At 38.8% G+C, this 13066-nt stretch overlaps 2 protein-coding genes across 7 annotated transcripts in view; one reads left to right on the top strand and one right to left on the bottom strand.

The window, feature by feature from the left end:
• Positions 1-8119, bottom strand: part of AIMP1 (aminoacyl tRNA synthetase complex interacting multifunctional protein 1) — a 40654-nt gene extending 32535 nt beyond the window's left edge. For 5 of the 6 annotated variants that reach the window (XM_075500684.1, XM_075500687.1, XM_075500685.1 and 2 more), the window contains exon 1: positions 7982-8119. In XM_075500684.1, coding sequence (XP_075356799.1) covers positions 7982-7983 — 2 coding nt within the window. In that variant the 5' untranslated portion in view covers positions 7984-8119. The remainder of the gene's footprint in view (positions 1-7981) is intronic. The other variant, XM_075500686.1, reaches the window with a different exon arrangement.
• Positions 8120-8352: 233 nt separating this feature from the next.
• TBCK (TBC1 domain containing kinase) overlaps positions 8353-13066 on the top strand; it is a 118824-nt gene continuing 114110 nt past the window's right edge. Inside the window, exons 1-2 of the mRNA XM_075500682.1 lie at positions 8353-8383; positions 8903-8960. The gene's annotated coding sequence lies outside the window, so the exon portion shown is untranslated. The remainder of the gene's footprint in view (positions 8384-8902; positions 8961-13066) is intronic.

Below are 13066 nucleotides of genomic sequence, written 5' to 3'. Positions count from 1 at the left end.
AGGAAAAAAAAAATCTGTGCCTAGTTCTTATCATTAGCATTATTTTATAGATGGTCACACAAATGTGAAATTTCTTACCCACTGTGATGTAGCAGGGTAATTTGACCCCTAAGAAAACATTAACTTCCCTGGTGTACAATTCAGTGTCATATCTTAGTTGGCAATGGTGACTTCCTTAGTGTGCGACTGTTACCAATTACTAGAGCACTTCACACAGAAGGTTTCAAACCTTACAGTAGGACAAGCATGAATGTGAACTTACGGCTTTCACTCCAGAGCAGCTGCTACCAAGCCAACCATAGTGCCTCCTGCATGCCATGTGCAAGCCCGTGCACTCTTGTGGGAATAGCAGTCCCTAGCTGCCCCAGCCAGCTGAGCTGCTGAAATGATCTGCTCACTTATCTTCAGAGTCTGAAACAAGATGCCGCTACAAAGCTGTATATTAAACTGTAATTGAGAAACACTCTGGGATAGAAACCAGATCCAATAGCCATGGATCGTTTCTGAGAGAGGGTCCTGAAGTCAGAGGCTAATCTTTAAACTATTAATTCATGCTCAGTTGAAGTTATGTTGGGTAAGCTCCTGATGAGAAGGAAATGGAAATAAAAGTCTTCTGTAATGGGTGGTTTTATGCCAAAAGATTGTACCAAATGATCTCAAGAAGAGATTTGCTAACTCAAGGCAATTTTTGATGATGTTTTATGCATTGACAGCCACTTGCAAATGTAAAAAGCGTCTCAGAATCTGTCTGCTTTCAGATAATTAGGATATGAGACACACCAGGGAAGCAGTTATGAGAGGAATTCAATTTTCCTGTAATCCAGCATAGAATCTCTGTCAGGTTTTTTCCAGCATTCTGAGGAAAGAAGAATGAGTTCTACATGAATTGTGTTTAACAGATGATGGTTAAATACAGTATATATTGCTTTTTAATATGAATGCTAGTTTAAGCTTCCCCCTCTACAGTTTTTGAAGTCAAGGAACAATTTCTAGGCTGTTCATTTATGTAAAGTGGCATAAGAACGTAAGAATTGTACACAAAGCTGTGGAGCATAACAAAAATTGTAAAAGCTAGGTCAGTAGAAGGTATCTCTTTTCTGGAATTCCTCTGAAAATTGTACACAGCAAAGAGGAATTTATCCAATTCCCATTTCAGTAAGGTATCAGAGTCATTTTCTTTAGAAATAGCAAGTGTCAACAAGTGATTACAGCTGCTGTTACAGACCCCCATTGATGCATTTAATCATCAAAATAGATCAATTTCAGACTATCATGACTCTAGGTTGTAAATGTAACTTAAGAGAAACCTTCTCTTTCATCCCAGTAGACAGAGATGATTCACTTATCCCTTTAAAAATAATGTATACCTTTATTAATAATGTTCACACTCTGTATGGACAATAAAGGTTTTTTGGACAAACATTTTGGGTTTTGTCCCTCCTCAGTTCATATGGACAGAATGGGTGACCTACCCTTACCAGAAGGCCACTGACCAACTGACAATATTCTGACAAAATGGAATGAAGCAAAACAAACCACAAATGCGCAAGTGAACAACTGGAAGGTGGTCTGCTCCAAGACTTCAAAGAAAAGATTATTCAGATGCTGACTTATTTTCCTAGTTTCTTTTATCCCCCTATTCCTGCCCTGATCCCATGGTAGGAGACAAGATTTGTTGAGTAACAGAAGAGGAACAGAGCCAAGGACATTCAAGAGGAAGAATATACATGATGATCCAGAAACAAATTCTTTGGTGGTCATACACTATGGCTAATGCAGCTCAATATTAGCCTGTAAGCAGCAGCATTAGAATTATTGGAGTAGCTTAATTACCATAGCAAAATAAATACCATACAAAGGAACAAACAAATGATTGAATTGCTCCTCTTCTTTTTCCATTTGAACCAGCCAGTTATTTAAAATGTGATACTGAAAACTGAAATTGCAAACTATTTTACAAGCTAGCAATAAGAAAGTAAGAGGACACTAAGATCTAAACCAGCCACCATCTGCCAGTCCTGAAAGGTATGCCATATTTAAGATGGTTTCTTGAGGGGATCAAAACTGGCATTTAGAAAAAAATCCTATAAATTAAACTGATTTCTTTTTGTGTTAGCAAATTACTTGGTATTATAGAGTATCACCCAGGAGCAGGCCATGACTTGCATCATAAGCAACTGTCCCCTAGAAAACTGAACAGGGATCTGGCACACTGAATTTTGTCATCAGGAATGCCAGTAATTGCCATGCCTAAAACCACAGTTATAATCGATTACAAATTTCTAACCATACTGAATTTATAAGCACTTGTCAGAAACACAGAGCATGCTCAGGAACTTTTCTTATTTAAATACAAACACACATGCTTGGACACTTTAGGAATACTCAAATGAATATGCTGACAAACTCAAAACATTTGGAACCGTCATGCTACCCAAGCAAACCAGCACTTTTTTACTACGCTCAAAAAGTGCTTTCCTTTGTTCTGTCTACCAGATCCAGTCAACTGACTGGAACGACAGGGGCTACATTTTCAGGAGGGAAATGCCTGCTTGCGAAATATTTCATGGTTGTTATGGACTTCACCATTAGAAGACTTTATGGCTCAAAAAGTCTAAAGGTAACTACTAATGAATTAATCAATTAACATACCACCACACCACAAGCATGATAGAGAAGAACAGCTTCTCACTTGGGAATCTATTCCCTTGCCATGCCTCTCCCCTCCAGTTTAAAGGAAAAAACAAATAATAAAAAAAAAACAGTTCAAACTTGTAATTTCTCCAGAAAAGAAGTGTGAGGGAGACAGGAGGAAATAAAGGAGAGGCAAGGCAGGAAAGGCCTGACTAGCCACATTTTATTATAGGCAAACTGTCTCAGCTGCTCAAGAGGCTTGCTTCCCAAGCAATATTCACATTGCACTCATGCATACTCAAGACCCCACAATTGCCACAGAGATTTACATTTGTTCAGATTCTCCTTTCCTGTCTCTCAACTTTTTAAAGACGCTTCAAAGAAGATCAAAAAGCTTGGAAGAAGTCTAGTTCTCTTCTATAGAAGAGAAGATAGATGGAAGACTTGGTCTCATTCTTCAAACGCAAAGGAAGTTGGTATGAGAATGGGACTAAACTGTTCACCAGGTCTACTGCAGACAGGAAAAAGCAAGGAAGATTTAAGCTAGACATTTGGAAAACTTTCAAGTAAGACTAAAGGACTGAACAGGCTGCCTATGGAGGTTGTGGAATATCCATCACTGGAAAGTTTTAAAAACAGGTTAGGCAAACATCTGTCAGAAGCGATTAAGGTATAATAGATGAGAATGAACTTGAGATCTTTTGCTCCTCTTCTGCTAAGGTCTTTTCATTACACCCAGCGTTACAAAACCAGTAATACTTCCCTCTTCTATATCCCTGCATTTTATTTAACTTTAGAAAACATGTAGGAAAACCTACCCTTCTAATGATGATATTTCCACATATTCAAGTATGATTATTTGGGAGAACAAAATGCATCAGTGATTTGATAACTGTGAAAGCAGGATAAATAAACCACCTATGAAGTAAAACACCAATGTATTAATTTTACACTCACTCTGAAGAAATTGACCTCTAATGTCATAATGCAGACAGTACTATATTTTCTTGTTCTCCAAGGGAAAAGGAAATTGGGAAAACTTTAACTGATGACTTACTGATCTGCAGTCACCAAGCCATCAGTAAACCATTTTTCAGTTTTTGCTTAAAGGAATCTGCTTTAAAAGAAAGCACTTTTCCCAAGCACAAAAAAAAAGGCTGCTTTGAGAAGTATCCAAATCTTTTTGAAACCATATTAAATGACTGAGGATGGCTTCCACCACGGGGGGGGGGGGGGGGGGGGGGGAGAAAAAGTCAGACACCACCACCCCCCCGCCCCCTACTGCTTAATACTAATGTAACCATGGAAATGATTTTTTTCCCCTACTGTTTAATACTAGTGTAACCATGGAAATGAAACCAAATATTGATTTTCCTCTCACCCCCCAGTATGACAGGAAATCTAACAAGGGAAATGTTTCTTGGCGACGGTAAAAATAACCACACAGGTAAATGTTTAGGAGGAGAATAAACAGGGGTTTCTGGGGGTCTCTGCTGGACTGACATCATATAATTCATATCAATACAAGAAACAAGAGATGCTATTTACTTTGCTTACATCTGATGTTCCTAGCAGCTGCCCTCAGTTTTATCTGCGTTGTCTAGCATTTGACGCTCTAAGTTTTAGAAAACACTTCCTTAGAAGAGACAAACATGAATGAATTCATCCACATGGCAGCTGTGACATACAGCAATCAAATCATAATCAGAAAAGTTCAAAAATATTATAGTAGATACCAGGTTTGTCTTCCCTCACACTTGATCAGTTCTTCTTCTGACAACTGCTTTACATTATTTTTATGATATAGATATTTCCCCCGTATGCTTACGGGGATTTGTAAAGTAGGTGGAATTTGTAGGCACCCGAGAGCTCAATTTTTCTTTTCACTCCCGGTCTAGGCAGGTCTTGGATAAAACTTACCTCCTATTTTGCATCTCAATACATTTTTTTTCTTGCCAATTCAAGATCCACTCTTCATTCTGATGCCATTATTTGAGTTCTTGTCCTCCAGAACGTACAAGCTACCTCTGCTGATTCTTAGGGCTTTTTCAGAAATGAAGAGAGTAACATGGCATCCATAAAATTATTTATTCTACTTTAATGAGGGGGAGGAAAAAAAAACCCTGAGAAACTGGTACTGTCCTAATTTGATTCTACCGCCAATTAGTAAATTTACACAGAGCAGCAATATTAGAAGTGGTCTGTTGATTCAGAAAGAAAACACACAAATCACTACAGCTGATTACTACCTTATGTTATCTCTTACTATCTTATAATACAAACTAGCACAGTTCTATAGTATAAAAGGTGCTTTATAATAAAGGTATAGAAATATTTTGAGGCATTTTTACAATATTTCCAGAAACTGTTTTTAAAGCTTCATGCCAACTGAAATGATTGTACTGTATCTCAACATATTACAGACCAATATAAAACCAAAGTTTTTTACTTTCTACTTTAGTCCTACTTTAAGAAACACCACCCCCCACCCCCACCCCCAACTCCTAAAGCCACAACCAACCAGGTCTCTATGGAGTTTATGGAAGAAAAACAAATAAAAGATTAAGAGATAATATGTTAACACTGATCAAATTACTGTGATGATGCGTCACTTAAATTAGGAATTCAGTGTGTCAAGCATGACATTTCAATGATAAACATTACAGTTAAATATATATTTATGTCAACATTCTCTAAATTAGTACTCTCTTCTTCAAAAATGTGATTCTACCAAGGATATCAAGCAGCCAACTTTAGAAAGAACAAGAGCAGGAAAAGGGTGGTCTGCCACCAATATGCCTTGCATGATGGAGCATTACTCACACGACATTTTATAGTTCTCTTTTCAGGAAAACATAATATTGTGAAACTTCCAGGTCAGTAGAAAGTCAAAGACTCTAGTAGACTAGAATCCCTTGACTGATTTTCAGAAAGAATTTTAAGACAACACCATGACTTGATTTAAAGGATTTTGCAAAAACATAAGAATTCCTAGGGGGTTGCTTGCTTCCCCTATCATGGCATACAATTAGCTTCATTGCTAGTCTTCTTGGATAACATATATAATTGAAATAACAATAATGTATTAAACAGACTTCAGTCTAATATATTTAGGAGGAAAGCCATTACAGAGGATATCTCCTAAATCAAAAGAATGAAGAAATATCCATGGGTTGTTTGGCCCTCCTTCGATGAAGAGGCGCTAGGTTAGCCTGCCACTGTTAAATTCATACTAAATTAGAGTTATAATAATGTCAAAGGAACTTCATCATACCTTTCTGCATTAAACTTTTATTTTTCAGATTGTTTTCCCACTCACATGTTTCATCATGCCTCAAGTCTTAAAGGCTCTAGACAACTCGAGTCCTATTATTTCCAGTCTGATGGACCATTTTCAGATTTGCACAATGTCCTTTTTTTAGCAAATATCCTTTTTCATTTGATACCATTCTCTCCAGACTGTCCACTGCTTTCAGCCTACGGAATGAGAAGTTGTTTCTTTCTCTATTTACATTTAAAGGTGTAAAAGAAACAAATACACCTATAGCAATATATGGAAAATATGCACAAGCTTCATACTTACAACTGGAAAAAGACATTCCAGAGCCCAAATTTGATTAAGATAGTTTTAAGAATTATTTTGATCTAAATCACTCTGCCTTCAACATCTTGCACCTTCAGGATTCAGTGCTACTAAAACATCAAAACAACTCACCAATATATTTCTTGAAATTCTTTAAAGTCAAAATTACCATAACAAGAATATCTTTTTAACTTGCAATAGGGTGGGGAGAATACATTACAATGATACGTATTACAATGAAGCCGCATTGACAAGCAAAGATCCTTGAGACTAGCTAAAAAAAAAAAAACAACAAAAAAACCAACCAAAAAAATACAAACCAATACAAACGAAAAAAAACCCAAACCCAAAAAACCCTACTTTACTGACTATTTGATAAGATTTGTCGAAGTTCCATCTGTTACTCATTTCTAAGGCCTTATCCCTTTTAATAATATCCAGTATTAAAAATTCAGTTTTAGGACTTTGGTTTTATTTTACAGATTTTGGGCTTACTTTCCAACAGGTCTGCCTAATAATGTATTATTATTTAAACATAGCTGGAGAATAACACAGTAAGCAAACGATAAGGGCATACAAAAACGGGGTGCTATTATTTAATCACTACTGCCTCACCTTACTAAAGATTTCATGAAAGTATCCCGAATCACAAAACTATTTGTGAAAAGCAATGACTGTATTAAAAATAATAAATATCTGAGTTAAAGAAACAGAATGAGCAGGAAACGCAAGGATAACTTATTCTGCAGTAGTATTTTCTTCGTTTTGCCAGCTGCTAAACCCAGCACAAAATCACTTACTGATTAGCTCAAGATATACAGTACTTCAGTAACGTTGCCGTGTGCTGGTTAGCTGTGGACTTGTAACGTAACCTAACAAGCAACAAATCATAAGCTCATCCCTGTAATCCAGTCTATGCATCCCTGTACAGAATATGTGCTGTATGTTAAATCTTGCAAGTATCTCTACTGAGGATGGACCAAATGCTTAATCATACTGTTTTTCACTCACTGAAGTCTATTCAAAAGTATAGCAAACATATATAGCATTTACAAAACAGAGAAAGCATCTACTTTTCAATTAGTAACAGCCGTTCTTATGCAAAGCTCAGTAGCTACTCCGCGTCTGTACTTTCCAGGCTATTACAGCATTTTCTTCAACAGCCCACCACTATGCCACTTCCAAACTGTCATTTCAGTCGATGGGCTGAATAAAGGAACACAACTAATTTCAGAAGAACCACTTCAGGTGCATGCTTCCTTCCCGCAAAGTGCGGTATCTCTATTTGTAATGCCACCCTACGGCTATGGGGCACATTAAGCCCCGAGATTAAATCCCTTATATAAGTTAAAGAACAACGAACATAACGCCGTTTCCTCTAATTCGAGAAGCTCATCCTGCCCCTTCGCTGCAGGAGAAATCCCCTCAGAGGGACAGTAGCGGCCTCCCTACGACCACCGCCGCAGCACACGGCCCGCAGAGAACCCCCGCTCCAGCCGCTGCCCCGCACTGCGCCGGCGGCTCGAAGCAAACCTGACAGGGCCCTACCAGGCTCCCGCCTGCCCGCCCCAGAGAGCTCGGCCCGGCCCGGCCCAGCCCGAGATGGAGCCCTAGGGCATCGGACCGCCATGACATAGCCCCCCAGCAGCGAGGGGTGACCCAACTAAGGCACCCACGGGCGCGCTGAGAGCACGCTGAAGGGGAAAGCCGCCCCCCGCGTCAGGACTCGGCCGGGCTCCCGCAGGCCCACCGAGAGGCACTCACATGAACCGAGCCGCCGCCACACACCTCCACCCGCTGAGGGAAAAAGGACCCCCTCCTCCGGGCTGCCCACGCGAGCGCCTGAGGTTTATAACAGGGCGCCTAGGAAAGCCTCACTACCCCAGCGACCATTGCTTTTACGGCCAAGGCGCCCAACACGTCGTTCTCAGAGTACTGGCAGAGTACATACACACGAGCGGGGCGGGGGGAAGCGTGTTAGACTCTTTTTGTTTTTTAAAAGGCCCAAACAAAAAGACAGCTCAGGCATCGCTCAGGACGTCTCTGTGCCAGGGTCCTTCCGGCGGCCGGCGGGGTGGAGTGACGCCACGGAGCGGCGAGGGTGCTGGTGCGGCGCTCGGGGGCGGGGCGCGCAGCGGGGACGGCGGGGCGGCGGCGCTCGGGCAGGTACCCCCGGCACCGGCACCAGCACCAGCCCTAGCACCGGCACCAGCACCAGCCCTGGCCATCCCTCTCCCCTTCCCCTTTCCCGCCAGGCCGTGCTCAGGCCGGCAGCCCCCGCTGAGGGAGTCCTCGCCGGTGACCGTCGGGTGACGGAGGGGCTGAGGGAGCGGCCGGCCCGGCGGGTGTGGCGGGAGCGAGGCGGGGCCGGGGCGCAGGGCGAGCGCTCCCCCGCAGCGCCGTGAGGTGTGTGGGGCCGGTTGGAAAGGCAGCGCTGCTTCGCGCCTTTTCGGAGTCGGTTTTGGGCTGCGAGCGCCGGCCTAGGCGTAGTGCCTCGGGTCTGGGGGGGTCTTTGGCTAGCGTGCTTAAGCTTAGAGGTTACCCGGGTTGCCGGGGTTACCAGCATTTCTAGCAGTCATTTAGCAAACTGCTTAACTTGATTTGTCTTTTACTAGATTTAATTCCTGAGCGGCCGTGTATAACGCATAAATCAAACGGTAACAAACCCTATCTTTGTGTGCACAGGGACACTGACGTAGCAGAACAGGCAGACAGGCTGTAACCAAGAGACACTGATAAACAGGTAAAAGAAATAACAGGTTTATAAAATAGAGAGCTGTAACTAAAAGTCTATCCTGACCTATCAAAATTAGGTTATATGTTTTCTCTATGCTATCCAAGTGTTGTTATTTTTTCCCATTAGCTAAATGTTCTAGCTGCAGATATGAAACTTGGGATGTCCGAAAGTCTCACTAACTCTTAGGCCTGGCTTTCAAAGCAGCAACATCTTAATCTATGTAGTAACATTGTAAATGCTCCAAACACCAGTAACTCTTCTTATGCAAATACCTACCTAGAATATAGAGGCTTTCATGCACATGTAACAAAATTCTCCAAATGCTACTGACATAGAGCATTTTTTAATCTTTGCTGATGGCTTATATTTCACTTGAGTGAAATGATGCTTTAATATCCCTACAAGAGTACGGAAAGGAATTACTAGTTAACATTTTCATGAAATAACTCTTCAAATATTTGTCAGTTACCTGTACCAAAAACACCATGATACCTGTCTTTCCCCCCCCACCCCCCAAATTTGTAAATTCATTGAAGACAAAATAACGACATTGGAGCCTTGTCAAAATCTGTTTTGCATTTTCTGTTTATCTTGAGTAACAGTATTATAATGAAAATTTTGGCACACTTATTTATTCTATCTATTGCTGAATTGGTATAGCTGGAATCTGAAGCAAAGCATTTATTTTCTGCACTGTTTGGACAGAATAACAATAAAAAATACTTTTTTTTTAAGTATGCCTAATGTGTGTATGGTCTGTAATTATCTGCCTATGACTGTAGTTATTCTTTATTTATAGGTAGAATATTTCTTACTTCAATGAATGTTAGAGAAGTTAGAAAATTTTGTAAAAGAGGACGTTTTGATGTTATGCCACAGGGAAAAACATTTGGTTAAACACAATACTGCTTACATTTAGATTTTCAAGCAATCTTATGAAATCTCTGTAGCACAAGTGGTGTTTGTAGTAGATGTTTATACTGCAGATGAAAAACAGATTTGTGAGGTGAACGAAATTAAAGCCACAGTCCTCCCACCCCCTGCAAAAATTAAGCTGTATTTTTTATTATTGTTATGAAGTGTACATATCCCAGCTCATTATTGTGATTGTCCTAACAAACTCTTACTTATTTTCTGTGCTCCCTTCCATAGGAATCTGAATTCACCTTTTCTTCAGTATCTGTTATGCATTTTAGTAAAATTTATGAATAACCAAGTGACAGTGGACAGTGGGAGGCAAATCACAGTTTTGGGTTTTTTGTGAAGTAGCAACACTAGCTAAAATTCCATCTTTTGTTTCAGTTACTTTATCAAATTAGTAATTACTATTGTTGCAACAGGAATGTTTTAAGACTTAAGAGAGAAGAAAGAGCAGAAGAAAAGATATTTTGTGAAAGACTTTCTTCTTATGAAAGGGCCTACTTTCTTGAAAATACTGTGATTTAATGAAAAACAGTGTAAGCATAAGATGTTGAGGCCACCTGCTCTCCTGAAATTGTTCTCAGTTGCTTTAAAAATAATTCAATAGCAGTACTGATTATAATTACGTTTTAATTCTGAGAAGCTGCCTTCATTAGGCAAGGGGCATTTACACCTGGGTACTTGGGAGGCACTTAAATAACTAGCTATTTCAAATTACTAACAGGTATTAGCACACAGCTAGTTGTCTTTATTTCCGCACGTGGACACTTTAGAAACCATAGATGTGTTTCACAGGATGGATTCATTCAGGTTGGTCTGTATGTGCAATATTTGCTTCTGAGAGTCAAATTTATATGTTTTGATTCTTCTTTTTTTTTTTTTAAGGGCAAAGTTCTTCGTGTCCATTGACTCAATTGCCTTAGCACTGCTGCAGTGAAAAAGTTGTAAATGATGGCTAGAAAATGCTAAATTCTGAAGAAAAAATATTTGTTCTGAGAGCAGTAGGTATTCAGAGGAGCAAATAAGTTGCTCAGTAGATGAGGGTCTACCTTTTGTATTTTCTTTCTCAGTGTTGGGCATGGAAAAGCTATCAAGTGAAAGATTATGAAAATAGTGCTAATCTGAATATTAAATAGGAATTTGTAAATGTCTTCTGTTTGTGGTGGATTTTGCTGAGAATGTTGGTTAGCGGTTTTGTGTACTGTAAAGGTTTCTAAGGGAGACTTGGATGGAGGTAGTGGCCTAGGGAAGGTCATTCAGAGGTGGGATGCAAAACAGGCCACTTCTGGACTTCTAATCTTTATGCCAGACCTATTTCATAGATGTGATAGACTGTCTCTCATATACGGAACAAACGGTGCTTTGGAAACAACGACTCTGTAATTTTAGATGATACTAATAAAACAAGTCTTCGCTTCTTCTTCCATGCTCGCTGTTTTGAATTATCAGAATTTAATTTCCAGAATTCAATCCCAAAATTGAATTTGCCTTAACTGTTTCTAGTGTCAGTTTAAAATAAAAAACCTTTCTTTTTCTCTTCCTCTTTTTATTTCAAAGTAATAGGGAAGTTCTGCAGGATATAATTCATTCCTCTAAATCATAAAATTAATGCAATATGTGTCTTTTCTATATAGAAAAGGTGAGTTTGAGGTGTAAAATTGTGTGCCTTGAACATGAGAAGGATGTGTAGCACTCTCTGTGTTTATAGTTGTGCCAGACTTTGATGTGGATTTCAAAAACAAACAAACCAAACAACAACCCCCCTCCCCCAATTTAAAAATAGTTAGAGAATATATTTTTTCAGATGAATTTTTAAAATGTGTGTAACACGTTTGAATTTAGAAATGGTAGTAAGTTACTGGAGTAATGACTAGACTGAAATAATTATTTAAAAAAAACCCACTTTCGCTTAAGCTGTAACGTGTGGCCCTTTTTAAAGTTGGTAGAAGGATTAAGTTTTTAGTTTTGGGGTTACTTGGTTTATTTTTCAAGTCAGTCTCTGGAATTTATGGAAGTTGAGAGTTAGGACAGAGATCAGAGTTTAATTGTGGAAGTAGCTATTGAGAACTAGCTCTTTTCCATCATCAGAGAGAATTTTTTTCATTGCTTTAGTGGATTCCACAGAATAAACTTTATAATAAGAGAACTTGTTTTAATGCATACCTTTTAAACCTCTTTACTGATTCCTTTAGGTGGCTGACAGGAAAGATTGTTTGCTTTTCTCATGTCTTCCTTTTTGTCTGTGTGCTTCCTAGCCAAAGGAAGTAAGTGATAAATCTCTAGTTGTCTAGTTGAAAGCATTGCAGGTTGTCTAATTCATCCTTGTAGGCCAAGTGATCTAGTACAAGAAAAGTTTAATCTCTTAAAATGGTTATTGAATTGATGATATTTAACAATTCTTTTTATTAAAATTCCTTTCTAAATGTCAGCTGAATGCAGGTAACGATCTATTAGAGAAGTATTATCTGGCAGATTATTTTTCTAGAGTAAAACTGAAAACATTTCTTACCTGAGTAATTATATTGTACACTACGTATTTAACTTTTTAGAGACATAATGTATCTCACTGTTTGGTGTAATTTTACTCTCCCTCCCCTTATGGGGAGGGATGATCTGGGGCAACTCTGATCATATTAACTTTTTTTTTATTTTAGAGCAATTATTAGAGGACTGTTGTGCCAAGAAAGATTATAATTCATTCTCTAAATCAAGATTTTTTTTTTTCTTCGTGGTTAATACATATTTTCTTTCTGAAGCCAGGTTGTTCATTTGGCAGACATGATGTTTTTTTACAGGAATGTGGGTCCTGTTAAAAATACACAGTTAAAACTTTCCAATTGGAACTTGCTGCATGCCAATAAATCTTTGTGCTTGCACTCAGTCCAATTTATGTCTTTCCAATGGAATATTCTAACTGTAAATTGCATTGTTGGCATCCTAAAATAAATCACTTCCAAAAAATATTAAATATTCATGGGAGATGAAAGTATTGTATCTTTACAAATAAGACTTTTAATACAAAAATACTACTATAAACCCTTCAATGCTGTTTCAGATTTATTTTCTTCCTTTTTAAAGTTTGATTCCTTAATGCTATGCATTCATATTTAATATGATGATGTATATTAGAATTTAAATGTACATATCTCATGTCTGTGTTTCTTCAGGGGAAAAAAAACCACAAATGAGAG

This window comes from Mycteria americana, chromosome 4 (genome assembly GCF_035582795.1).
Source record: "Mycteria americana isolate JAX WOST 10 ecotype Jacksonville Zoo and Gardens chromosome 4, USCA_MyAme_1.0, whole genome shotgun sequence".
In the NCBI taxonomy this organism is placed as follows: Eukaryota; Metazoa; Chordata; class Aves; order Ciconiiformes; family Ciconiidae; genus Mycteria; species Mycteria americana.
Note: the sequence above shows the minus strand (reverse complement) of the source record. Positions and strands in the feature narration are given on the sequence as shown.